The sequence below is a fragment of the Amblyraja radiata genome, chromosome 24, assembly GCF_010909765.2.
Source record: "Amblyraja radiata isolate CabotCenter1 chromosome 24, sAmbRad1.1.pri, whole genome shotgun sequence".
In the NCBI taxonomy this organism is placed as follows: domain Eukaryota; kingdom Metazoa; phylum Chordata; class Chondrichthyes; order Rajiformes; family Rajidae; genus Amblyraja; species Amblyraja radiata.
This window is the reverse complement of record NC_045979.1, coordinates 34,822,068-34,848,789: the sequence shown is the minus strand read 5'-3', so window position 1 is coordinate 34,848,789 and position 26,722 is coordinate 34,822,068. Positions and strand designations below refer to the sequence as shown.

Here is a 26,722-nt window from a genome sequence, read left to right as displayed (position 1 = left end):
GTTGGTTTATTTTGGGATTGCAAAATGTATCTTGTCAAAGTGATCTTGGAAACGAGTTGCATTTATGACACCGTGTGATATTTGATTACAGTCTAATGGTTTCATATCATAGCTGTTAATAATTCACACATTTTTAACAAGGTTGGAAACTTTCATAGTGCCGCAGCCAGGAAGAAAACACTTTGTGTAGATCACAGGATGTAAATTGTGTTACATAAAATGAAATTGAATTACCCTTTATTCTGTTACATAGCTGAAATTAAAATACTCTTTAATTACTCTGAGTTGTATAAAGTAACTGGGGCTGCAAGAGATGCAGTTACTCTAGTTGTTGCATTGTAACTTGAGCAACTTCTGGTACTGACTATGCAGAACTTGCAGATTCCCCTGTCACTGTGTATGATGCATGGTGATTAACTCTTATGTTGTAAGGCTGACAAACTGCCTTGGTCCCAATAATGGACAAGGCAGTGACATTGTGTGGATAAGCCCGCTGAAAACATTCTCAATTATTTCATTTCCCATGGAAACATTTTTGAGCTTATTACTACAAAGAACATTATTCTATTTCATTTTATTGATGCACAGTTTTTTAGTACTAGTGCTGTATAATATATAAAGCTATTTGAAATGTGTTTTTCTCTCTTCCTGCACGCCCAATTAATTGAATTATTTTCGAATTATATACTTTGAACTCTTCTGCTCTGCAGTATGATTTATTTTATTCATATACTATAATTTAGCATATTTATTAAAATATTGTACAGAATGACATGCATGTGACGAGCAGATGGGGTGTGGCATGGCGTTACAAAGATAAGACTGGACAGCAGATTTGCCATGAATGGTTTGAATTCAGCAGCTAATAACCTTGCTACCCGGAAGTGGCGGCGCTGTGATACAGCTGCGGCTCGCCTGCAGTCTGTCTGTTTTTACTTTTTATGTCGTTTTTTTTGGTCTAGTTTAGTACATTTTTTGGTTATTAGGTGGTGTTATGTGTGTGGGGGGAGGGTGAAACAGAGCTTTCTGTCTCTCCCTTCGGGGGAATGCGACTTTTTGTCGTATCCCCCTTCTCTTCCCCCGTCTGCGCTGAGGCCTAATGGCGGAGCTGGCGGCCTCCAACCTGCGACCGACCTCGAGGGTCCGGAGGTAGAGCCAGCCAGGACTCACCAACGCGAGTAGCGGCACGACTCGGCGCTCCGGTGAGGGCGGACGGTGCGGGGCTGAGACACTCCCGTGCGGCCGGCACGGCTACCGGCTGGAAGGTGCTTCCGTGGGGGCAGCCCGGTGCGGGGCTGAGACGCTGCCGTGTGAGCGGCACGGCTACCGGCTGGAAGGCGCTCCCGTGTGAGCAGCCCGGTGCGGGGCTGAGACGCTGCCTTGTGGGCGGCCCGGTGCGGAGCGGAGACGGTGCTACGGCGGCTGAGGCGGCGGCAACCTGGATTCGGGGCTCGGCCGCGGGCCAATGGAGGACAATGTCGGGAGCTCGCAGGTCACAGGCTGGTGCCTGTTTTCCGGAGCACCCGTTGCAACAGCTGCGGGCAGCTTCGACAACCCCCCGGGCCGCGGAGTTTGAATCCGCGGGACTGACTTACCATCGCCCGGTGGGGTATCGCCTCGGCGCAGAGGGAGAAGAGGGAAGAGACAGTAACTCTAAGACTTTTGCCTCCATCACAGTGAGGAGGTGTTTGGTGAACTCACTGTGGTGGATGTTAATTTGTGTTTATTGTGTTTTGTTATTATTACATGTATGGCTGCAGGCAACAGCATTTCGTTCAGACCGAAAGGTCTGAATGACAAATAAAGGATTCAATTCAATTCAATTACAGGAAGACTGAGTTGAAACATGAGAATGATGGCTGTTAAATAATGTTTATAATTCTTTGGGTTTTGTGGGTCACATCTTAAAAATAATAATCATTGGCTTGTGCATTTCCAGCAGTTTATGCCCTTATGTTTAAGGAACCTGAAATAAATGAAGGTAGACAAAAATGCTGGAGAAACTCAGTGGGTGAGGCAGCATCTATGGAGCGAAGGCAACGTTTCGGGTCGAGACCCTTCTTCAGAAATAGCTTTGATTGATTGATACATTTCACAGTGAAATTCTTTGTTTTGCATACCATACACAAAGTATGCAAAGAGTTGACACGTATAGGGCACGGACAAAAGTATAGTGTGCTGACAAACATGCTATATTTGGTTATCCTGCACTTAAGTATAAATATTTTTTAAGTGATTGCTAGCGTATTTGTCAGTAATTTATATGTAAAAACGTTTGCAACACTAACCTTGAAAGTTCTTCAATCAGTTCCTTTTCCTTTCCATCTAGTTTTGTAAATATATATATATTAAACACTTGTTATGAGGGTTATGGATTTATTTGCAGAAGCCTTTTGTATATATCTACCTGTAGTTCTGAGCTCGGATATGCCAATTGGCTTCCACTTTCTTTCTCCTTTATTCCTCTAGCTCCCACTGTTTTTGCCTTTAGAGTCTTCCAATAAGAAGGTTATTGTCTGCTAAATGACCAAGGTTTGCAATTTCCAGGGTACAAGCCTTTATCTCACAGCTATATGATTCACACATAATGTACTATGTCTTGCACGTTTCCATGCTTAAATAAAAAAAAATATGATGCATTCCTTTTCCTATTGAGGGTGGGTCTACAAAAATTGAGAGGCTAGTTGAGATGTAATTTTTCTGTGAATCCAAACCCTTGCACTTGCCCCTCCGCTCCACACAAGCTCCAGAAAGACTATATTTCATTATACAAAACCAGGATTAAAACAAAAAGAATGGATATTTAAAGAAGTAAAATGTTACATGTCAAAACGTTTGAAAATCCTAAATGAGACGCATGCATTTTCTTTCAGGAGAAAGCCAGAAATCAAAATAACGAGGTTCGAGGTTCATTAACACAATCTGTGGCATATTAACAGTTTGATTCAGTATTTTCCATCTCTCTCTTGCTGTGTTAAATATACATTGAGACCGCAGGAATAGGATCTGCCTTTTCAATATATTCTAAATGCACTCTTGCATTTCAATTTAGTTTGTAATTTAATTTGATGGATTCCATTTTTACCCTTTCAATGTTCTTATAATTACAGTTAACAGCAGTCTGCTGCCAAAGCCAAAACTAATTACTGTAAGTCTATTTGAGATGTTGGCAATTAATTTGTTGGGTTCGGCTTTGTTTATCATGTGGAACTATATAGTGGCATTGGGAATAGTGCATCTGTCTCACAGCTCCAGTGACTTGGGTCCAGTCCTGACCTCGGGTGCTGCCTGTTGGAGTTTGAGCATTTTTCCTGTGAGTAGGTGGGCTTACCCCAGATCCGGTTTTCTCCCACATCTCAAAGATATGCTGGTCAATTTAGAAATGCCAATTGCCCCAAGTGTAGGTAGATGGTAGAATAATTAGTATGTTGGAGACTGATGAAGGTCATGAGAGAATGGATTATAATGAATTAAGTGAGAAATGGGATTTGTGGGATTGCTCCGAGTTGGTACGGCCTTAATGGACCAAATGGTCTCGCTTGCAATTAAGTATGAGACTATTAGAATACTAAATTCATCTTGGATCTTTCATAGTACATGATTATAATTTGGTAAAGTCAACAACTTGTTTTACTCTTTCTGTTTTTTAGTAGAACAGTTTACTGAGAAGGAGACTTTGGTAAACTTGAAATTGAGTCTGTCTTCTACATCACAGATGAACATCTACTTATACCTCACACAATAAAATGCATATTTGGTTGTTGTGGTAAATCATCCTGGGTTTTCCAATGTTCTATAGATTCAGGACCAGTTCTTGGGGATTGGAGGGTAGCTAATGTTATCCCACTTTTTAAGAAAGGCGATCAGAGAAAACAGAGAATTATAGACCAGTTAGCCTGACATTGGTGGTGGGGAAAATGCTGGAGTCATCATAAAAGATGAAATAGCATCACATTTGGATAGCAGTAACAGGATCGGTCCGAGTCAGCATGGATTTACGAAGGGGAAATCGTGCTTGACTAATCCTCTGGAATATTTTGAGGATGTAACTAGGAAAATGGACAAGGGAGAGCCAGTGGATGTAGTGTACCCGACTTTCAGAAAGCATTTGATAAGGTCCCACATAGGAGATTAGTGGGCAAAATTAGGGCACATGGTATTGGGGGTAGAGTGCTGACATGGATAGAAAATTGGTTGGCAGACAGGAAACAAAGAGTAGGGATTAACGGGTCCCTTTCAGAATGGCAGGCAGGGACTAGTGGGGAACCGCAAGGCTCGGAGCTGGGACCGCAGCTATTTACAATATATATTAATGATTTAGATGAATGGATTACAAGTAACTAGCAAATTTGCAGATGACACAAAGCTGGGTGGCAGTGTGAACTGTGAGGAGGATGCTATGAGAATGCAGTGTGACTTGGACAGGTTGGATGAGTGGGCAGATGCATAGCAGATGCAGTTTAATGTGGATAAATGTGAGGTTATCCACTTTGGTAGCAAAAGCAGGAAGGAAGATTATTATTTAAATGGTGTCAAGCTGGAAAAAGGGGAGGTACAACAGGATCTGGGGGTCCTTGTTCATCAGTGAATGAAAGTAAGCATGCAGGTACAGCAGGCAGTGAAGAAAGCGAATGGCATGTTGGCCGTCATAACAAGAGGAATTGAGTATAGGAGCAAAGAGGTCCTTCTGCAATTGTACAGGGCCCTAGTGAGACCATACCTGGAGTATTGTGTGCGGTTTTGGTCTCCAAATTTGAGGAAGGAAATTCTTGCTATTGAAGGAGTGCAGCATAGGTTCACAAGGTTAATTCCCGGATTGGCGGGACTATCATATGTTGAGAGACTGGAGCGGCTGGGCTTGTATACTCTGGGGAATTTAGTGGGATGAGAGGGGATCTTATTGAAACATATAAAATTATTAAGGGTTTGGACACGCTAGAGGCAGGAAACACGTTCCCGATGTTGGGGGAGTCCAGAACCAGGGGCCACAGTTTAAGAATAAGGGGCAAGCCATTTATGAGGAAACACTTTTTCACAGAGTTGTGAATCTGTGGAATTCTATGCCTCAGAGAGCGGTCGGTGGGAGCCGTTCTCTGGATACTTTCAAGAGAGAGCTAGATAGGGCTTTTGAAGATAGTGGAGTCATGGGATATGGGGAGAAGGCAGGGACGGGGTACTGATTGCGGATGATCAGACATGAAGGGCCGAATGGCCTACTTCTACACCTATTATCTATTGTCTATTGTGGAAGTTTCTCAATGAAGAGTTATGCCAAACCATCTGAAGTTGCTTCATCAATGGCCCTTTTCATCATAAAGTCAGGGGTTGGGATGTTTGCTGATGATTGCATAGTATTCAACTCCAGCATGCAGCAGGACCTAGACGACAGAGTTTAAGGGGTGATGAGTGACAAGTAACATTTCCCCAACAAACATGCCAGTTGATGACCAGCTCCAAGAAAATAAAACACTTACTCTTAACATTCAATGGGGTTATTACCATTGCCAAGTCTCTTGCCTTCAATATCATAAGGGTGACCATCGGCTCTATCTACCTGGATGAGCGCAGCACCAACAACTCTCAATAAACTTGACACCACCTACAACAAAGCAGCTTGCTTGTGCAGGAAGGAACTGCAGATGCTGATTTACACTGAAGATAGACACAAAACGTCACCTACTCCTTTTCTCCAGAGATGCTGCCTGACTCACTGAGTTACTGCAGCATTTTGTGTCTAAAGCAGATTGCTTAATTGGTATGCCCCCAACCACCCTAAACATTTCATCCCTCCCGTACCATTGCTTAGTGGTGTCGGGAATGAATGTTTAGGGTGGTTGCAGAATGTATCATCTACAAATTGTTCTGTGATTACTCAGCCAGGTAAACACAAGTAGTATCTCCCAAAACGTCAACGTCTGCCATTGAAGGGAATGGGAACACCTCTGGTTGCAGTTCACTTCTAAGTTCTTGCAGCTGCACTATGGGGGGTCCTTCAGCAGTACAAGAAGGTGTCCCATGACAATCTTATAACTAGGGAAATTGGGGAAGAGCAATAAATGCTTGCCCTGATGGAAATGCTGAGATTCCTGAGTCATAGAGTTTTCCAGCAAGGATAAAAATCCTTCAGCTCCTTAACTAAGATGTCTGCCTGAGCTAGGCCCATTTGCCTGCATGTAGCCTATATTTCTCTATCCTTTCTATGTAGATTAGTTTTAAACATTGTAACTGCAGTCACCTCTACATTTATCTTTGGTACGTTGTTCCATATACCCACCGCCCTGTGCTCACGTTCCTTTTCCCTCTCTTCAAAAATCAACATAAACTAAAAACTTACGCAAAAAAAATCAGGCACCGTGGAAAAATAATGAAATGTTATTTGAACTGAATCATGATGCTATTAGCACTACCAACTGGAAATGATTTTGTAGACAATGGAGTCTAAAATAAATGTGAGCTGGAGTAGTCCTGTGCTTGTGCTTCCTTTGCATGGTGTATATACATACACTTAGACAGCCAGCTGTGCTTTTGTCAGCTTGCTTATTCAATGATGCCATATGTCATACAGCACGAAAAGAGATCCATATAGATGAAACGGGTCAAATTTAACCAAGATGCCCATCTAAGCTAGTCCCATTTTTGCCATATTCATCTAAACATTTCCAATCCCATCCATGTGTTGTGTAGTTATGTGCAGGCAACATAGTTCCTCTTCAGCAAGCAGCTTTGTTTACAATGCTAATTTGTTTATTGCTGTTTAATGTGAAAGACTTTATGAGCACTTTTAAATATTTAATGGCCCACAATTAATGGTGTTTAATTGCACTTTCCATTAGTGTGTAAATTAGGCAGCAACTGAATTTGCACGTTACAAAATATATGATTTGCAAAAAATATAACTTTACTTGCTACTTCCTTGAACTTTCTTAGAGTCCTTTTTCCAAACATCAATTGCCGATTGAATTAGTCATTAAAAGATCAGAGCCAATTCTGGAAGAATAAGCAGCTATGGAAACCCTGAAACATGACTCCAGGTTCATTGCTGCTTTGTATTAACAGTGACAAAGATGGCAATCTGTATTTATTTATAGCAGTCGTGTTGTGGCATTTAGCAATAGCACCATGATCCCATAGAACTGTACAGCACCCTTATGCAAGTCAGATTTCACGCGTCAGAATTGCCATCTCCATCCCCTGACCGAAATAACTCACTTAGAGAGTATTACACAGAGTATTAACTGTCAGCAATGTCTGGCTGCGCCTGGGACACTTTCTCTGGCATGTGGGCTTCTGAGTAAGCACCGCCAACATTGCCAGCTTGTTTCCGATGCAAACTTGAGTGATCGTACAGTGTTGTGGAAATTACAAACTTCCTTGATTGCACTAGGGGCTGAGTACAGAATTGTTTACGTAAGTGCGAGTTTACGTCAGTCGCCTATTTACGCTATATGCTATTCCCTTTATCCGGTACCTGTAAACTGTGGATGGCTCAAATGCAATCATGTATAAGTCTCTCTGCTGACTGGATAACACGCAACAAAAAGCTTTTCACTGTACCTCGGTACACATGTCAATAAACTAAACTGATAAAGAAGTTGGGGAGTATCTGTATCCAGTTTCCTTTTCTTCTTCTTCTTAAGCCCTTTGCTCCTACGGAGAGCATAGGCCATTGACAAATGTCCTCCACCTCACTCGGTTGTTGGACGGTTCTTTCGAGATCCTATAATTTCCTTTTGAAGTGTTGTTATTCCGCTTCAAATACTTCAATTGTAATATTTCTACAGGTTGAAAAGGAATGGTGCAGATATACTGTATTAGTGTATTTTGCAGGTACAAGCTGTGACTAATATTTCCATTCATTTGTCTGAATGGTTATCTCCAACTTCAGGAGGATATTGATGACCATGCTCCCTGGTTAATCTGCTAAATTGGCAAGTCGTCTTGCTTTGCGTAGATTTTGCTAAGGTTTCTGGAAGTTGTGCTCCCAAGTTTGATGGTAACCGGTTGCTCAATCTAAAACAGCACAAGTGCACATACCTAGCTATCCCAACAGGAAATTCTCATCCTACTCCCCTCTAATGATTCAAAATGGGTTGTTTATTGTGCTGGAATATGTTGCCAATCGCAAAGAGTCTGCGCTTGCTGGTTGCTGCCTCGTCTCCTTTTCTGATATCAAGATTATCGTGGGACCCCTCAGATCCCCAATGGCGTACTTGAGGAGTGAATAAGAACAATGGAGTCCAAGTTAAGATAAAATTCCCTTTTCATTTATAGGCTTATTGAAAACAATTTAGAAGACATTTTCATCTTGTACATTTACTTCCATCAGTTATTCGATTGATGTTTGCTTACAAACCTTCTCGCTGTATTTTATCAGGATTGACAGAATAATGTATGAATTTATTTTTGCCCTTGAACATTTAAAGCTACTTGGTTTGGAGGAACCTGCATATAATAAGTGCTCGGGAATACTGTAATAAAGCTGATTATTGGAGAACTTTGATGAAACGTTTAATTTTCCTTTAACTCTTGCAAAGGAAATGGTTAGATAATTAGGCTGTGAGGAATAAATGCCAAGCTCTGTTATTGTTTATCATTCGTATTTTAATTATGCCATTTTTATTATTTTTTGTGGTGATGATTCATTGCTGTGAACCTTTTGATCAAAATATCTTTATTTGCTTTCACAGGTTTACCCAAGACCGGGACTCTGAAGCAAATTCATTGCTCTCAGTCATTACCTGGCACTCCACTCTCTTTGAAAACTTTTCCAATCAATCTCCCTACATCCATGGATGGAAAGTTTAAGGAGATTGCAGAGGTGGGTAATTTTTCATTCAGCAGCTGCAGTTTGAGGCTTTCTTTTCACTAAAAAAAATCATTTTTCATGACTAAAGCTTTTAAAAGCTCTTTAGTACTTTTTGTTCCATGAACAGTAAGCACAAGATTTATTTTCTGAAAGGGTGGTGCATTAATGATTGATTTGCTTTGAACTTTCAGAGATGTTTCTTAGTCTATCCTAGTTTTTTCCATTCTCATTCAATTTGCAGAATCATTTTTTTTCTAGCTAATTTTAGTTCTCTTTGATATCCTGTTTCGCGTACACTTGGCTTATTATTACATCCTCAACCTAATTAAATCCATGCATTTCAAATTTGTTTGCAGTTGTATTATGACAGAGCATTAAACTAAACTCTGGGATTCCATTTTGGTACATTTCTAGGTTCTCAAGGTAGGCATTGGGAAACATCTTTGGACCTCAATGACAATTCCATATCCTTATCGGTGGCATAATCTTGGCTGAAGTGGACTGTTTGCAAGCTTTTGCATTCGATTTGATCCTGGTCTGAAGTTCCAATTACATATCCTCGTGTACAAAAGGTCGTCATCTTCAGCTCATCTAGCCAGCTCATGCTGCCTGTATAGTATTCCATCCATGTTGACAAACATTGGCATTTGGTCCCTTAAAATTCTGATTTGCATGTTCATATTTCACCATGGTCCTGCCACTCTCCTCCTTTTAGGGGAAGAAGAAAGAGTTTCATTTTAGTTTTGTTTATTACCATGTTAACCGAGGTGCAGTGGAAAGCTTTTGTTGAATGCCATCCAGTCAGCGGAAAGACCATACGTGATTAAAATCAAGTAGTTCACTGTGTGTAGATGCAGAATAAAAGGAATAATGTTTAGTGCAATGTAAAGTCTGATTAAAGATATTTCGAGAGTCTCCAATGAGGTAGATGGTAGGTCAGGACCTCTCTCTAATTGGTGATAGGATGGTTCAGTTGCCTGAGAAGAAACATAGAAAACATGGAAAAATAGGTGCAGAATTAGGCCATTCGGCCCTTTTGAGCCATATTCTATATGATCATGGCTGGTTATCTAAAATCAGTATCCCGTTCCAGCTTTCTCCCCATATCCCTTGATTCCTTTAGCCTAAGAACTAAATCTAACTCCCTCTTGAAAACATCCAGTGAATTGGCCTCCACTGTCCCTGAATATGGAGGTATGCGTTTTCACACTTTTATATCTCTTGCCTGATGGGAGGGGAGAAAAGTGAATGTCCGGGTGAGACTTGCCCTTGAGTATGCTAGTGGCCTTGCTGAGGATACGTGAAGTATAGATGAAGTCAATGGAAGGTAGGTTGGTTTGTGTCCACAATTCCCTGCAATTCTTGTGGTCTTGGATGGCGCTGTTCCTAAACCATGCTTTGATGCATTCCGATAAAATGCTTTCTATGATGCATCTGTAGGTGTTGGTGTGAGCTGTTGGGGACATACCGAACATCTTTACCCTTCTAAGGAAGTAGAGACATCGGTGTGCTTTCTTGGCCATTGCATTGCTATGGCTGGTCCAGGACAAGTTGCTGGTGATATTTATTCCTAGGAACTTGAACCTTTCAATCATCTTTCAGTACCACCAATGTGCACATATCATTTTTGATATTTACTAATTTAAATTGTACTTATTGAGTGATTATGGATGCTTGATGTTGCCATATGGTCAAAGATTAATGAATGCTTGGTTAGAATGAAGGTTTAATGGTGAATGTGAAGGACAGCATTTGATTTTCAGATCATTGAATTTCTCAGCTTCATTATTCTTTCCACTCTTCTTAGTTGACCAACATAAAACCTAATCATACTTACTTAATCATCTTTATTTAATCTATTTATCTATTGTTCTGATTGTCCCAAATCTGGTCCAACTTGTCTTTAAATATATCAATTTAACAAATACATTTTCCAGAGAGATATGACAAAAATAAATTCCTTTTGATAGATTTGCTAATTTGAGTTTCTGGCAAAGCCAGAACTTTGGGAAATCTAGTTTTTTTTTTCTTACTTTGATTATTATTGGATATGTATCTACTATTATTAAATGAGTTCTCCTTGCACAACACAAACTGTTGTTATCTTCGTACATCAAGCGTGACATGAGAGTTTATTTGACCCTTTGTTTTATTTCTTATTTATACATCAGGAGCTGTTCACTCGATCCCTGACGGAAAGTGACATGAGGACAGCGCCCTATGAATTTCCTGAGGAGAGTCCCATTGAGCAACTGGAGGAGAGGCGACAACGATTAGAACGTCAGATCAGCCAGGATGTGAGGTACGTTGAAGTTTGATAGTACTCTTTTAATTAGTTTGTTCTGCAAGATAAGATGAAGCAGAGCATTGTAGTTGGAATTTAGTTATTTTGAGGTTGTGCAATAGTTCAGAGACCAGTAGGTCAAAGTAAATTAATGTTTCACTTTGTCCATCTTTGGTTATACTGCAGTAGTTCAGTTTATTTTGATTAGAAGCTAAATAAAACAGTGCCCTCCATATGTTAGGGACAAACCCCCGTCATTTATTTATTTGCCTCTGTATTCCACAATTTGAGATTTGTAATAGAAAAAAAATCACATGTGGTTAAAGTGCACATTGTCTGATTTTAATAAAAGCCATTTTTATACATTTTAGTTTCACCATGTAGAAATTACAGCAGTGTTTATACATAGTTTAGCCACTGGTTAGCTGCAAAAATAGTATGGCCAGGTTACAGTTTGCCAAGAAGTACTTAAAAGAGCAACCACAGTTCTGAAAAAAGGTCTTGTGGACAGATGAGACAAAGATTAACATGGTGATGTGGGTGTTATAGCTTGACCATGTATGGCTGCTGAAGGTACTGACTCACTTATCTTTGATGATACAACTTCTGAAGTGTATAGACACATCCTATCTCCTTAAGTTCAAATAAATGCCTCAAAACCCATTGTCCGGTGGTTCATTCTACAGCAAGACAATTATCCCAAACATACTGCTCAAGCAACAAAGGAGCTTTTCAAATCTGAAAAATGGTCAATTCTTGAGTGACCAGGTCAATCAGCCGATCTGAACCCAATTGAGCATGCCTTTTATATGCTGAAGAGAAAACTGAAGGGGACTAGCCCCCAAAACAAGCATAAGCCAAAGATGGCTGCAATACAAGTCTGGAAGAGCATAGAGAAGACACCCAGCAACTGGTGATGTCCATGAATCGCAGACTTCAAGCAGTCATTGCATGCAAAGGATATGCAACAACATACTAAATATGACTACAGGTGCACAACCTTTTATCCGAAGATCCAAATAACGAAAACCTCCGAATAGCGGACATTTTTTCGGTCCTTGAAGAAAGGTCCTTGAAAACGTTCCCCGAGGGCAGCCCGCAGAGGTGACAGCGAAACCTCCGGTCGGTCCTCGAAGAAAGGGGAACTAAATCCCCATTCATAAAAGAGAAGGTGAGGGTATATTGCGCGGGAGGGTTAATAATTGACAATATTCTGCTGCCTGCCCGCTGAGTTAAAAAGTTCCCACGGTAGCACGATACACAGTGCATCATGAGTCTTGCGTGGGAACTTTTTAACTCAGCGGGCAGGCAGCAGCAGATTGTCGCTGCCTTCAGTTTCAACCCACCTACACCCCTCTGCTTCCCGGCCATGTGTGTGACCCCTTCCCTCCCCTCTCCAGCTCCCCGCCCATTGCACCGGCGCGGGGGCTTTGCACTGTCTTCATGTCGGCGATGCTAGCAGGTCAGTGCCAGTCACCGGAGACGTCAGGACCAACGGGACACCGACCCCCAGGCCCACTGCAAGCACGGAGATCCCAGAGACCCACAGCCAGCAGCAGCCCAGTCCCGTTCCAACTACAGAGGAAAACTGCAAACTGGCCGGAGACATCAGGACCACCAGAAGCCGCTCCCCGATGGGCCCCTACGGCGACAAGTGGCAGTTCGCCCACAGCCCCCTCATCGGGACACCGACCCCCAGGCCCATTGCAAGCACGGAGATCCCATATCAGCAACTCCAGCCCAGCCCCGCTCCAACTCCAGAGGAACACGCTCCCCGTATGGGCAGAAGCTGATGGTGTGCAAGGTACGTCTTGTTCTTGGGGTCGCGCAGCTCGGGCTGTGGGCGAACTGCCACTTGTTGCCGTAGCGGCCCATCGGGGAGCGGATTCCTCTGGAGTTGGAGGGGGAGGGGGGTATTGTGCTGTTTGATCGCCCCCTGCTATCCCAGGGACAGGGAGACAGGACGTTCACCGAGGGCGGCCCGCAGAGGTGACAGCGGAACCTCCGGTCGGTCCTGGAAGAAAGGAGAACTAAATCCCCTTCATAAAAGAGAAGTGGAGGGTATATTGCCCGGGAGGGTATATCGCCTACCTGGAAGAAACCGGACATTTTTCCCAGGATGTCGTCTGCTCACCAAAGCTCACGTTTGGCGCCAAACGCACGTCGCCTCTGCTGCACACGGATATAAGAGTGTGAAAATGTCCCCTAAGGGCATGTAGCCCCGCTAGGGTGACATGAGTGCGAGAGGTGATTCAATGCTGCGGTCACATTTATAAATTCAGGAATTCATTCAACACAGTGCATTTCATACAGACATTTATTCTGCAAGAAAAAACTACATTGAAGACTCAAACTCGCGACCGAGGAGCTGCCGGGATCAAGGCGCAAACTCGCGACATTGCGGATATGAGCCGAGCACTCTACCACTGAGCCAGCCATTAAAATCTACGCTAAAAAAATTCCATTCCGAAGACCGACAAATTCCGAATAACGAAAAGTGTCTGGTCCCAAGGCTTTCGGATAAAAGGTTGTGCACCTGTACTTTCATTTTCATGATATTGCTGTGTCCCAAACATTATGGTGCCCTGAAATGGGGGGGGGGGACTATGTATATACTAGGTATGTTGCAAAACGTACCTGAAGCGTCGCTGAAAATCTGTCCCAGCCGGTGTGCGCGATTTTGGCGCCGTTTAGAGGGGGGCGGGTTTAAAACGCGATTTTCCCTAGGCTGTTCAAATCGAGGTTTTTCAGCCTAGTTAATTATTAACGAAAAATCGCTGGAAGATTCCCTCGCTTGAGCTATTATTAGTTTTAAGGGCTTTATTAAATTGTTATAGTAGGTTAAACATTAACCTCTAAACCCCCGACCGCCGACAACAGGCCAGATCTCATAGAGGGGAAAACGGAAGGTAGGCTGTTTATTTTTACGTTAAAAAGGGCTTCTTAAGACCCCTTTATACAAGGTTTAATGTTGCGAGTAGCTAATTTTGGGCCCATTATATCCCGCAGTATTTTTCTGGGTATTTGAGGGTCCAAATCTACCGCAATGTGAACGTTCTAAACCAGCGCGTTCACAGGATCCCACTAGAAAGCTGATTTAAATGGACTTTAATTTACAGCAATTAAACACTAAATTCCTTCCATTTGGCCTATAAATTAATGTAAATGAGATTTAAAAATCATGTTTTATTGTGAATTGTTTGTGAATATTATTTGGACACTTAGGCTATTTAAAAATGTTAATCATTTATTAAGAAATGGATAGATGTTTAGATCTAGTAATTGAAGTTTGGAATTAGCTACAATTGGGTAACTAACTAATTATATGCTTTAATTTCAGGTCATCCAAGTAAGATTATTTTATATTTGTTTCAGAATGCTTCAATCTATGATAACTGAAAATTTCATTCAGTTCTCTTAATTTTTAAGAAAGTTATGGGCTTTTTGACTGTCCACGATCACAGCTTTTTTGTTATGTCCATAGAAAATCAATAGGGAACAAGATGCTAATTTCCGAGTATGAAAATGGCCATAACTTTTTAAATACTTGAGATATGAAAGTGAATTAGGTGTCAAATTAAACTTCTTTTTATGCTTTATCTGATGGGATAAATTGCAGACTTGATTTTTAAAATCTCAAAATTTTGTAACATTGCTATATATACACTGCTGTAATTTCCACATGGTGCAACCAAAATGTATAAAAATGATTTTATTAAAATCTGACAAAGTGCACTTTAACCACATGTGATTTTTTTTTTCTATTACAAATCTCAAATTGTAGAGAACAGAGGCAAATAAATAAATGATGATTTTTTGTCCCAAACATTATATGTTTGTGTATTTGAAAGATTTCATTATCCAGGGTGAGTTGGTCTGATCACACATTATACCAGTAATCTCGAGTTAATTGCTATAGCGTACCTTTACATTTTCGTTTTGCCTTTTTTCAATTTGTAGGTAATATTGATTTCATTTTGAAATGTTACATTCTCCTGAAATAAAATAATTAAGTAATTAAAGATCGATTACAGAATTGTTATCTCATTAAAAATATACTGAAAAACCTATAGACCCTTGGTCGTGACCCAAATTTCATGGAATTTTGAATCATGACTGTAGTGTCTTAACTTTGGTGCTGTTTCATTCTCAGTAGTTTGCATTAGTTCGTAAATGCCTCAGTTTGAGTTAATTATGACCAAGGAATGCATATTATAGACTGTCTTCATGTTTGACAGTGTTTGTGCATTTGAATGAAACATAGAAAATAGGTGCAGGAGTAGGCCATTTGGCCCTTCGAGCCTGCACCGCCATTCAATATGATCATGGTTGATCATCCAACTCAGTATCCTGTACCTGCCTTCTCTCCATACCCCCTGATCCCTTTAGTCACAAGGACCACATCTAACTCCCTCTTAAATATAGCCAATGAACTGGCCTCAACTACTTTCTGTGGCAGAGAATTCCACAGATTCACCACTCTCTGTGTGATTTTTTTCTTCTCATCTCGGTCCTAAAAGACTTCCTCTGTGAAAGTTATGCAAATTCCTGTTTTAGAAATCTTAATATTTTCCTGTTCTTTCTTAAATATTTTCCTGTTTTCTCAGTTTTGCCCCAGTTGAGTTCTTTGCTTCCATTTTGGTTGCTGTGCATTCCCGTTGTAAGCTTCAAGTGCTCTCACAATAAATGTTAATCTATGGCTAAGATCCCACTAATGCTTTGAAATGTGTTTTTGATTACTTTGGTTGTTTATTTTAAGTGGCTATCAAAGTTCAGGATTGATATTGTTGAGATGCTGATAATCTGAACAAGGTTGTGAGTATTTAAGAAGGAATTGCAGATGCTGGAAAATCGAAGGTACACAAAAATGCTGGAGAAACTCAGCGGGTGCAGCAGCATCTATGGAGCGAAGGAAATAGGCAACGTTTCAGGCCGAAACCCTTCTTCAGGTTGTGAGTATTTTGGTCACGGATGAAAGACTTCCCAGTGTAATTAATCAGTTTAATTTGTATTGGGAACCGTGCAAACAACCAGTCTGAAGAAGGGTCTCAACCTGAAACGTCATCCATTCATTCCTTTTCTCCAGAGATACTGCCTGTCGCGCTGAGCTACTCCAGTTTTTTGTGTCTACCTAAGCGTATATAAGAAATGATTTGAACACGATGCAATGCAATGTATAAGTTAGAATGTATCTGGGAGTTTGATTATTATCTGCTAGGAAGTTTGAAGCAGGAAAATTATTCAAAACTGCATTTAATTGTTCAAATCATTTGTGAGTTGACACAACATGTGAACTGCAGTTAGAAATATATTTGCTCATATCTGGATTAACAGGCCTGTTTTCTCTCTTCCATTTCCCCTTTCTCTCCTTGCATCTTTGCCTTGCTTCTGCCTGCCATCCCCAGACTAGAACCAGAAATTTTACTCAGAGCCAAACAGGACTTCATGAAAATTGACAGCGCTGCAGATCTACAGTGAGTCTTCCTGTGCTCCCCGAAGGAGTGCCTCTTCCACATGGTACCGGTCGTGTAGCTACTGAACTGTCATTAATGTTCTCTGCTTTCTGTTTCTTTTTGAACTTTCTCAGGTTTCAATAAATGGACTGTTGATTTACATAAGGACCCAGTGTTCTTTGACCATCGACCTTTTTCATTTAATCAAGGTCTCCAATGGCAGAAACACTGTTTAATAACCTCAGCTAACACTAAAATATGTTGTTTTTAAAGACGGCTGTTTTTTAATAATACAATTATGTTCATATTTCCCCCTGTGCCTTATATAGTCCAAAAGAAAAAGTGATTGTGGTCTGCATTACTTTTTTTCCTGAGGCTGTCCTCTGGTTCTAGACTCGGTTGTCCAAGTCCAAATTCAAGGACTATGTGTCCACAATTCTCCCAACAACTCAATTTACTAGTTTGCAGATGACATTACTGTAGTGAGCCAGATCTCAAAGAATAATTCGATGAAATCCAGGAAGGAGATGGAGAACATAGCAGCATAGTGCCAAGACAACAACCCAATGCCAACAATACAAAGGAGCTGTTCATCGGCATAAGAAAGTAGGTTGGCGTATGCGCTCCTGTGTTGAGGTAAAGATGATCAAAAATTAGGTGTTAATAGAACTGGATTCCCAGCTGTTAATATCACCAACAATTTGTTCTCGTCCAACCATTTTCACACTGTGGCCAAGAAAATACACCAACACCAAAGAAGTCTCTCCTCGGAAGAGGAAGACATTTGGCATGTTTCCAGTATCTCTTACCAATTTATTCAGCTGCACCATGTATAGCATCCTATCCAGATGCTTCACAGTTTGAAATGGCAATTACTCTGCACAAAATTGCAGAGATATGAATGCAGCCTTCACACAAACCAGTCTCCCCTCGATTGACCCTGTTTACATTTACTGTCGATTCAGGAAAGCAGCCAGCAAAATCAACATCATTCATACCTTAGTCAATCTTTCTTTAATGCTTCTGAAGCCACTTCATTTTTTTTTACCTGCACTTTCTATGTAGCTGTAACCTTATATTATTTCTGTTTTTATTCCTCTTTTTTCCCCCACCTTGATATATAATGAATAGTGTAATCTGCTGGATGGCATGCAAAGTTTTTACATTATCGCTGATCATGTTTCAATGATAACTGATTCCAATTCCTTTTTAATGAGGATGTAATGCCAAACAAATATTGATCAAAACCATAGGACAACATGCAAATCGTGAAAATCAGCGCAACCTAGCTATGCTACTGGGCCAATCTGGCACATCCTAACCTGACCTAAACCCGAACATTTTATTGCAATGTACACGACCCAAGGCAAATCCAACACAGTGGTCTATTCTTTTCTGGCTTGGTAAGGTAGCCATTTTCTACAAGGGAGCATAAAGAGAGATGGGGAAAAATGAAGCAAGGATATTTTTGGGTAGAGCGGTAAAAGCTCACTGCAAACCTGAATGGTTGAAGCATCATCTTATGTTGATGCATTTCTTGGGAACTTGTTATGTGCACAAGTAAGACTGCTCTATGGCTTTAAATGTACAGTGGAGAGGGTTGTTTAGAGTGGGAGAATGCTTGTGTGCAATGTCAAATATTAATGCAGGCCAGTTGGATTAAATTCTAGTTTTAAAAACTAGTTTCTGTGTAATTCTCTGCACACTTGTTATTTGGGACATCTGCATATATGGTACTTTCTTTTGTGAGAAAGCTACAATCGGGTATTCTAAAACAGTCCCAACTTGCAGAGGCTGTTTGGAAAATAACCATTTACAATGCCCTTGGGAATACTAAACTAATTAGACCAATTTGTGAATTTTCTTTTGCTTGACATTTAGCTAAAATGGATGCTTTCAAGATAGATTGCTGATTTGCACTGCTTTAAGAGCAAGTAAATGTTGTATTGGGCTCGCGTGGAGGGTGTCTATCAAGGTTTTTTTAGATTTATATCAATTTTCTGAGTTTTTAAATTTGTAACTAATTATCTCTGGTTAATATTTTAACAGTTTAAAATGTAAGTGATTTGTGAATTCCCACCATGGAATGTAATCTAATAACTCGTGTGTCTTCCAGCCCTGAATTATTTTTGCAAATGAAAAGACTTGGAGATGTACCATGCAGCAAACTCGGCTAGACACTTAATGTAATGTGGTATGTGTTGTGACCTATTCTCTGGACATTTTTTCTCAGATACTACAAAGATCAAATTGATACTGCGGCAGTGAAGTTTCCAGAAGAACAAGAACATGATCTTGCCCAGAAATTTCAGCGGGTTAGCATATCAGGAGAAGATAAATGTGGGGTATGGCGGAATTTTGTTTGCATATTTCTAATACTGGGTAGGATTAGCTGCATTGATCTACCATTCTGTAAAGCGAAGGGTTTATTTTAGTTATCAAGCTTTTTATGAAATATGATGCATGCAACATCATGCTTTGCCTTGCTTGGTTACAAATTGTGAAAGTTTCTCTATTTAATTCAATCATGAAATTGCACTTCCTCGTTTTCGGGGCTTTCCCTTTGCTATATATTATTTACAGAGGAAAGCTGGAGTGGAGCGTTTCTGCAGAAGAAACAGAAATTTAGTCTCAAGAAACATTTTGGTATAGCTTTGATGCCACTGTGTGCCATACTATTCAATAATAAACGCTGTTTTATTTTGTATGATGTCTGCAATTTCAGAAATGCAATGAGGTGCAGAGAATGATATTCATATCTGACATTCTTAATCTATATTAATTTGTGATGCAGATTAGATTCTCAGCAGACAACCTATTAGTAATCAAGTTCATTGAGCATTTGAAGTGGTGTTTAATCACATTTATGCACCTTGAATAAAGCCATCACATGAATCCCAGTGTATTAGGTAGTCGTTGGGGTTGTGAGGAGTGATGGGAGGGGGTACAAAATGATGTCTCCCATATGGGGAATTAGCTGTGCCGTCATAATATTCCAAGTTGCATCTAAAGCAAAATCATCTTGATTACTGGGAAAGATCTTGTCGATTCTTGGATTTAGTACTGAGATATTTTTAATGTTGTAACTACTAATTTTTTAGAGCTTTGTAAGGCCAGAGAAGCTTATTTTGAATCATTAGAAGCTTTTAAATGTTTCACGTTATTTTGTTTTATTTTCATTGGGATCTACAAACCATTAATTTACAACTTTTAAGCATATCATATTTTCTAATGGGATCATCACCCGCAAGTATGGTTTCTAAATGTATTGTTCTTTGCCACAGGTTCCCTTCACTGATCTTCTTGATGCTGCCAAGTGCGTTGTCAAAAGTCTCTTTATTCGAGAAAAGTACATGGATTTGTCCTTGCAGAGCTTTTATAAAACAACGAAAAGGTTTCTAGAGCAGCTGGGAGATACGCAATGTCATGTAAATATATATGATGAAATGCCAGATACACCCATTTCACCAGGTGAGGCCCGGCAAAGCAAAATTATTAGCCACGTGCAGTTCCATTTGGAAAATTAGGTGACCTGATTGTATTGCTGCCAATAGTCAGTTCAAAGTAATTTGTGTATTATTGAACAGGAAGATCAAGTTTGTAAATGTGAGAGGCGCCAGCACATACAGGTCTTCCCTGGGTTACGGAAGGGTTCCATTCCTGAGAACTGCTCATAATACGAGCAGTTTGCAAATTGAAACAGTGACTGCGATCTGTTTCCACACGGCAGAAGATGCTTGTAGAGGTGGATGGTCCAATAGGAATAAAAAGTGCAGAGAAGCATTCAAAATCTGATTTTACCTCCCTGTAACGTCTGGGTGCACCATCTTCTCCCCCCCCCCCCCCCCCCATCCCCCCCCCCCATCCCAATGATGTGTGGGTTAGTAGGTTAATTGTCCTCTGTAAATTGCCCTTGGTGTGTAGGGAATGGATGCAAAAGTGGGATAACGTGGGACTATTGTGAACAGGTGATCGATGGTCGGCGTGGACTCAGTGGGCCAAAGGGCCTGTTTCCAAGCTGTATCCCTAAACTCTAATCGTGTATGGTTGATATGGCGTGATATTATCCTTAATAATGTATAGGGTAACATTGTGCTAAATAAAAACCGAGTATTTATCTTTCTACGCCATTGTCTTGCAGACTCATCTTTCCACTCACCATTTGCTGAGGAACACCCATACAAAAATTGTGACCCAAATATAATGCCTGAGGATATTGGGTTTGGCTGCAAAATGATCGATGGAGTCACACATGTATATTCTAAATCAAATTTAATGGACAAGTAATCACAACTTCTCAAATTATTTTTAAACTAGTGTGGAATAGCTTAATGTATTTTCATTCTGATACTGATATGCCCAAGGTAAATTTCAGTTGGTCTTTCATCTGTTTGCCCATTTTTTTGCTGTTTCCAGGAACCAATATACATTTTTTTCCTCTTATTTTACAGAATATGGGTATCACTGACAACGCCAGCATTTATTTCCCTCTCCAGGGTCTCATCGCTCATAATCGACAATTCCTTTCCCCCATCCAATGCCGAGTTCCTCCCACAGTTTAAAAAAAATCCAGATGCCAACATCTGCATCCCCTGCGTTTCCATCTTTGTTGGTGTCTATAAGAGAGCTGAGGGCTTTACAGATTCATTGAGCTAAACAATCCTTTAGGTCCACCTTGTCCATACCGACCAAATTTGCAATCTGGGCTAGTCCTATTTGGCGCATCTCTCTCTAAACCTTTTCTATCCATAAGATAGACACAGAATTCTGGAGTAACTCAGCGGGACAGGCAGCATCTCTGGATAGAAGGAATGGGTGACGTTTTGGGTTGAGGCACTTCTTCAGACTAAGAGTCCGGGGAGATCTCTTGTTTTCACACCTTACCCTTCCATATCTCTCGTTTCCCTCTCCCCTGACTCTCAGTCTGAAGAAGGGTCTCAACCCCAAAAGTCGCCCATTCCTTGTATCCAGAGGTCCCGCATATCTACTCCAGTATTTTGTGTCTATCTTTGGTGTAATCCAGCAACTGTACTTCCTTTCTATCCTCCTACACCTTTCTATCCAAATATCTTTTGTTCTCGATACTCTTTGACAGTGTAATTTAAACGATCCTCAGAAAATATTATCTTTATAAAAACTGCACATAAAATGTACTTTGAGTCTGAATTTTAATCTGGTTTGTTTAGGTCTACAGAAGTGGATCTGCCTTGTCCAAATCTTCAGGAGTTTACTGCTGACATGAATGTTTTAATGGCATTAATAATCAATGGACCAGTGTAAGTGCAATAGTAATGACTCCAAACAAATTTATGCCATTATATTATATTTTTCTATTGGCAACACAAATCTAGTTTTGTCTGATATCAACATTGTGTATAGTGCGAAGCAGAAGGAACTGACAGTTAAATTGATATCTAATAGTTGTGTAAATACAGATAAAACAATAGAATGACACCAATGGATGAAAGCCTTTTATCTCATTCTGCCGGAACCTTGTTCCAGTCCCCTGATTTTTCCACAAAGCCCGCAGGGAGAAAACAAATCAATAGATTAGAAAAATAATAAATTTGTGACATGCATTTAAAAGTTTTATATTTTTCTCTTCCATTGTCAAAAATAAATTGGTAATTGCTGTTTTCCTACAGTGAAGTTGAATCCTGTCCTTAATGGACACTAGCCAACTTTCAAAGTAAAAGATGATCAGTGAAGCACCATTATTTCAAATGTATTACTTTAATACTTGGCTTATTCTTTCAGAATATGTGGGTGGTTGTGCAACTTGCTAAACTACTTTCCTTTCTTCTCAACAGGAAATCCTTCTGCTATCGACGCCTGCAGTATCTAAGCTCCAAGTTCCAGATGCATGTCTTGTTGAATGAAATGAAGGAGCTGGCTGCCCAGAAGAAAGTACCACATCGAGACTTTTACAATATTCGCAAAGTAGGGATTTGAAAACCTATTTTTCACTCACTCATCCTTCTACTTTCGTCTTCACTGACTCAATCATTCTATTTTAAACTCCATCCCAAGTAATTATAATCATCCCTGCAGAAATGTAGCCCCGATGATGCACGTTGTCAACACTGTATTTAATGTGGAATGGTAGATCTTTGGAGGAAGTAATATTGAACTAGAAGTGACATTGAACCTTCTGCGGTTCTTTGTTTCTATATTGAACCAAGTCTGGTTCATAGTATTTGCCTCAGTGCGTCACAGTAAGTGCAGTGCCTTACAAAGCAAGAGACCCGGGTTTGATCCCGATTACTCGTACTCTCTGTGTGGAGTCTGTATGTTCTTCCTGCGACCCCGTGGCTTTTCTCCGGGTGCTCTGGTTTCCTTCCACATTTCAAAGACCGTGCAGGTTTGTACGTTAATTGGCTACTGTAAATTGTCCCTAGTGGGCAGAATAGAACTAGTGTATGAGTGCCCGCTGGTTGACATGGACTCGGTGGGCCGAAGGGCCTATATCTCCAATACTAAAACTAAGCATACTGGAGGGGTGCTAACTATAGGGTTATTTTTTCCATTATTTTGTAAAATAATTTATTATATAATATTGTTGCATCTAAGGACATCTTGAGGATGTTTTAAAGGAGGTGCCAGGATCTAATTAACCATAGAACAAATTGTGTAAATGTGCCATTATTTGAAATATTTTCAGTATATGTACAGTAGAAATAACTTGTCTCATTATAAGTGACTTTGGCAACATTTAACTACCCCTTAATTGAAATCTGCTTTGTTCAAATGTGCTAAACATTACGTATCTATCCTGAATTTCCACTATAATTTAAATTGCTCAATTAAAAATTTTGAATAGGTCATCTTTTGTGCAAAAGTACGGTTTATGGGAAAGAATGCATATATATTAATTAATGGAAATCAAAAAATGCAGATAAAAATGTTACACTAACCTACACTAAACTTTACACAAACACTAGCTATTTAGAACACTAAGTATGTTGGCAATATCTTGGGAAGGGAAACAGAGATAATATTTCACATAAAAGACTTGATGAAAGAAATGTTTTACGTTTTGGATAAGGTAGGGTGAAGGGAGGATCAATAGAACAAAGGTAATATCAGGGATAGGGTGAGGCCACGGTTAGCAATTGTCCACGTGGCACTGTGCAACTGCAGCCTCACTTGATCACTGATATGCCTTTTGTTATCTTGGATTTTATTCCCATTATGGTTAAGGATGAGGAGATGCCATTTTAGTTCAGAACAACTTTTAAATCGTTATTGTTAACAATAGAATGGAATCGAAGAAAGGGAATTTAAAAAAATAGCAACTTAGTGAAAGAAACATTTGCATTTTTCCTAGTGTGGAACAAAGGAGTTAGTTTGTATTGTATTTACTAATTTATTGTTAAATCCATTTTGATTATAAAATATTGTATATCAGTATACAATCAGTATTTGATTGTGATCTATTTCCCCTATTCTGCTGTAAAAGCAAATTGTAATATTAATTTCTCAGTCATTGTAATATTTTCTATGCAATAAACGTTTTCAATAATAGGTATTTAGGTAGTTAAAGTTAATGTAGAGACCAGACTTCTGTTGACTGTTTAAAATGTTCTGTCAATTGTATGATTTATTGAGAATTTCTCTAATTTATTTTTAATCTTTTACCTTAACCGACAGGTTGATACACACATTCATGCATCATCTTGCATGAACCAGAAACACTTACTCCGTTTTATCAAGCGTTCAATGAAGAAGAACCCTGATGAGATTATTCACATGGAAAATGGAAAAGGGCAGACTCTGAAGGATGTCTTTGAGGGCATGAACCTCACAGCGTATGATCTCAGTGTGGACACGCTAGATATGCATGCGGTATGCATAGAGTGTAGCTTGCAGCTGGCACCAAAAGCTGTATTAATTACAATTGGCCACAGCATTTCTCAAATGTGTTTTATATACAGTGCCCTCCATAATGTTTGGGACAAAGACCCAGCATTTAATTATTTGCCTCTGTACTCCACAATTTGAGATTTGTAAATGAAAATAATCACATGTGGTTAAAGCGCACATAGTCAGATTTTATTAAAGGCCATTTTTATACATTTTGGTTTCAACATGTAGAAATTACAGCTGTGTTTAACCACATGTGTTTTTTTCTATTACAAATCTCAAATTATGGAGTACAGAGGCAAATAAATAAATGACGGGTCTTTGTCCCAAACATTATGGAGGGCACTAACACCATTTCTCAGCTAGTACTGTCATATCAGTCACTTTCACGGCAATTGAAATGAAAAATGAGGGTGGTCATCCAATCTGGCGTCACTTCTGGAGAGTGAAACAGACCAAATGTTTTGGTCAATTACTTAGGACCAGAACCAGTAAACAATAGAAATAAGCAGTTTTGAAGGTACAGAGAAAGTGGGAAGGAAAGGATAGGACAATGAGAAGATTTTAAAGGATGGTGTAATTGTAGAGCTGCTGCCTTACAGCGCCAGAGACCCAGTTCGATCCTGACCTCGGGTGCTGTCTGTGTGGAGTTTGTACATTCTCTGTGTGACTTCCTGGGATTCCTCTGACTGCTCTGGTTTTCTTTTGCATCCCAAATACATGTGGGTTTGTAGTTAATTGGTATCTGTAAATTGTCCCTGTGGATGTGAAGGTGGAGTAACATAGAAATAGTGTGATCCACTTACAGTCAGCGTGATCACAGTGGACCTATGGTGTTTCCATGCTGTATCTCTGTGTTACGACTGGTAGAACCAATATGGTTTCTTTCTCAACAGGGTGTTGAGTGTAGCACATCTTTCTCCTCGGGTTTTTCTCCCCATTATAATGAAGGATGAATTATAATAATTGTTGTCAGAGAAATTTATAATAAGTATTTTTAACAATAGAATGGAATCGAATCCTAAAGGAAAAGGATCGAAGAATAACAGCTTTGTGAAAGAAACATTTGCATTTTTCCTAATGTGGAACAAAGGAGTAACTTCAATATGGCAATTACTCACGGAGAGTCACGGAAAATGGCCTTTCATCCCAAAGACATCTTGAATTCATGCCAACCAAGATCAAAGATGATTAACTATGCTAATCAGATTGACCTACATTTGGCCCATTCTTCTTTGCACCTTTCCATTCCATGTACCTATCCAACTGAATCCAATGAATGTTGTAATTGTATCTGCCTCTATCACGTCCTCTGGAAGTTCAGTCCATATAACCACCATCCAAAACCTACCTTTCATATCCCTTTTAAATCGTTCACTCTTTACATGAAGTTATGCTTCTACCTTTAGACTCCTCTACTCTTGGGGGGGGGGGGGGGAGGAGAGGCTATGCTATTTTTGCCCCTCACCATTGTACAAAACCCTATGTCACCCCTCGGCATCCTTTCTTCCAGGGAAAACAGTCTGAGCTCAACAAATCTTATAACTCAATCCTTCAGTCCTGCTTACATTCATATGAACCTTTCCTCTCTAGCTTAATCACAACCTCCTTCACCACTCTGTACAGCTATATCGCCATTTTCAGCAAACTTGTCTTTGTTAAACAAAAGTATCCGTTGAACTGACAATCCTATTTTTTTTTTTTTTCGGCTACTCTTTTTGTTTATTACCTATTTACACTCGGGCTAAACTTATTTTACCTGAACATTCATTGATCTGATCATTTTGTCACATTCCAATTGAGCAAAACATGTTTTTGAAGTTTAATATACCTTTGTATTACCTCATACAAAGCAAATTAGTTGATGTATTCTTTTCAAAATTGTATCAATAATGGAAAGAACAAGGTCATTTTCTTTGGACTATACTCCAAACAAAAAAAAATGTTGCAGACAAAACAACTTTTTAGATTAAAACTTATGTCATGTTTTTTCTGTCAACTTCAAGATGTGATAACTACAGGCAGGTGGTTGTAGATAAGTTGATGTGGGGAGACTGGTTTGTGTGATGGACTGGGCTGCGTTCACAACTCTGCATTTTTCTGCAATCTGGTTCGGAGCAGTTGCCAAACGGTGATGCATCTGGATAGGATACTTTCTCTGGAAATAGTCACTGGAAGCTAGGAGTTTTGGTTTAGTTTATTGCCACATGTACCGAGGAACAGTGAAAAGCTTTTTACATGTTTACAATTGAGCTGTCCACAGTGTATGATAAAAGGAATAACGTTAAATGCGAACTGAAGTCCAATTAAAGATAA

General features: G+C 39.9%; 1 protein-coding gene across 5 annotated transcripts in view; it reads left to right on the top strand.

Annotated features, from left to right (window-relative positions):
- Positions 1-26,722, top strand: part of ampd2 (adenosine monophosphate deaminase 2) — a 118,583-nt gene that overhangs the window by 58,658 nt on the left and 33,203 nt on the right. For all 5 annotated transcript variants that reach the window (XM_033042899.1, XM_033042894.1, XM_033042900.1 and 2 more), the window contains exons 2-10: positions 8,688-8,818; positions 10,978-11,108; positions 16,496-16,564; positions 18,777-18,888; positions 19,828-20,014; positions 20,685-20,826; positions 21,730-21,819; positions 22,354-22,483; positions 24,194-24,388. In XM_033042899.1, the coding sequence (XP_032898790.1) occupies positions 8,688-8,818; positions 10,978-11,108; positions 16,496-16,564; positions 18,777-18,888; positions 19,828-20,014; positions 20,685-20,826; positions 21,730-21,819; positions 22,354-22,483; positions 24,194-24,388 (1,187 nt within the window). The remainder of the gene's footprint in view (positions 1-8,687; positions 8,819-10,977; positions 11,109-16,495; positions 16,565-18,776; positions 18,889-19,827; positions 20,015-20,684; positions 20,827-21,729; positions 21,820-22,353; positions 22,484-24,193; positions 24,389-26,722) is intronic.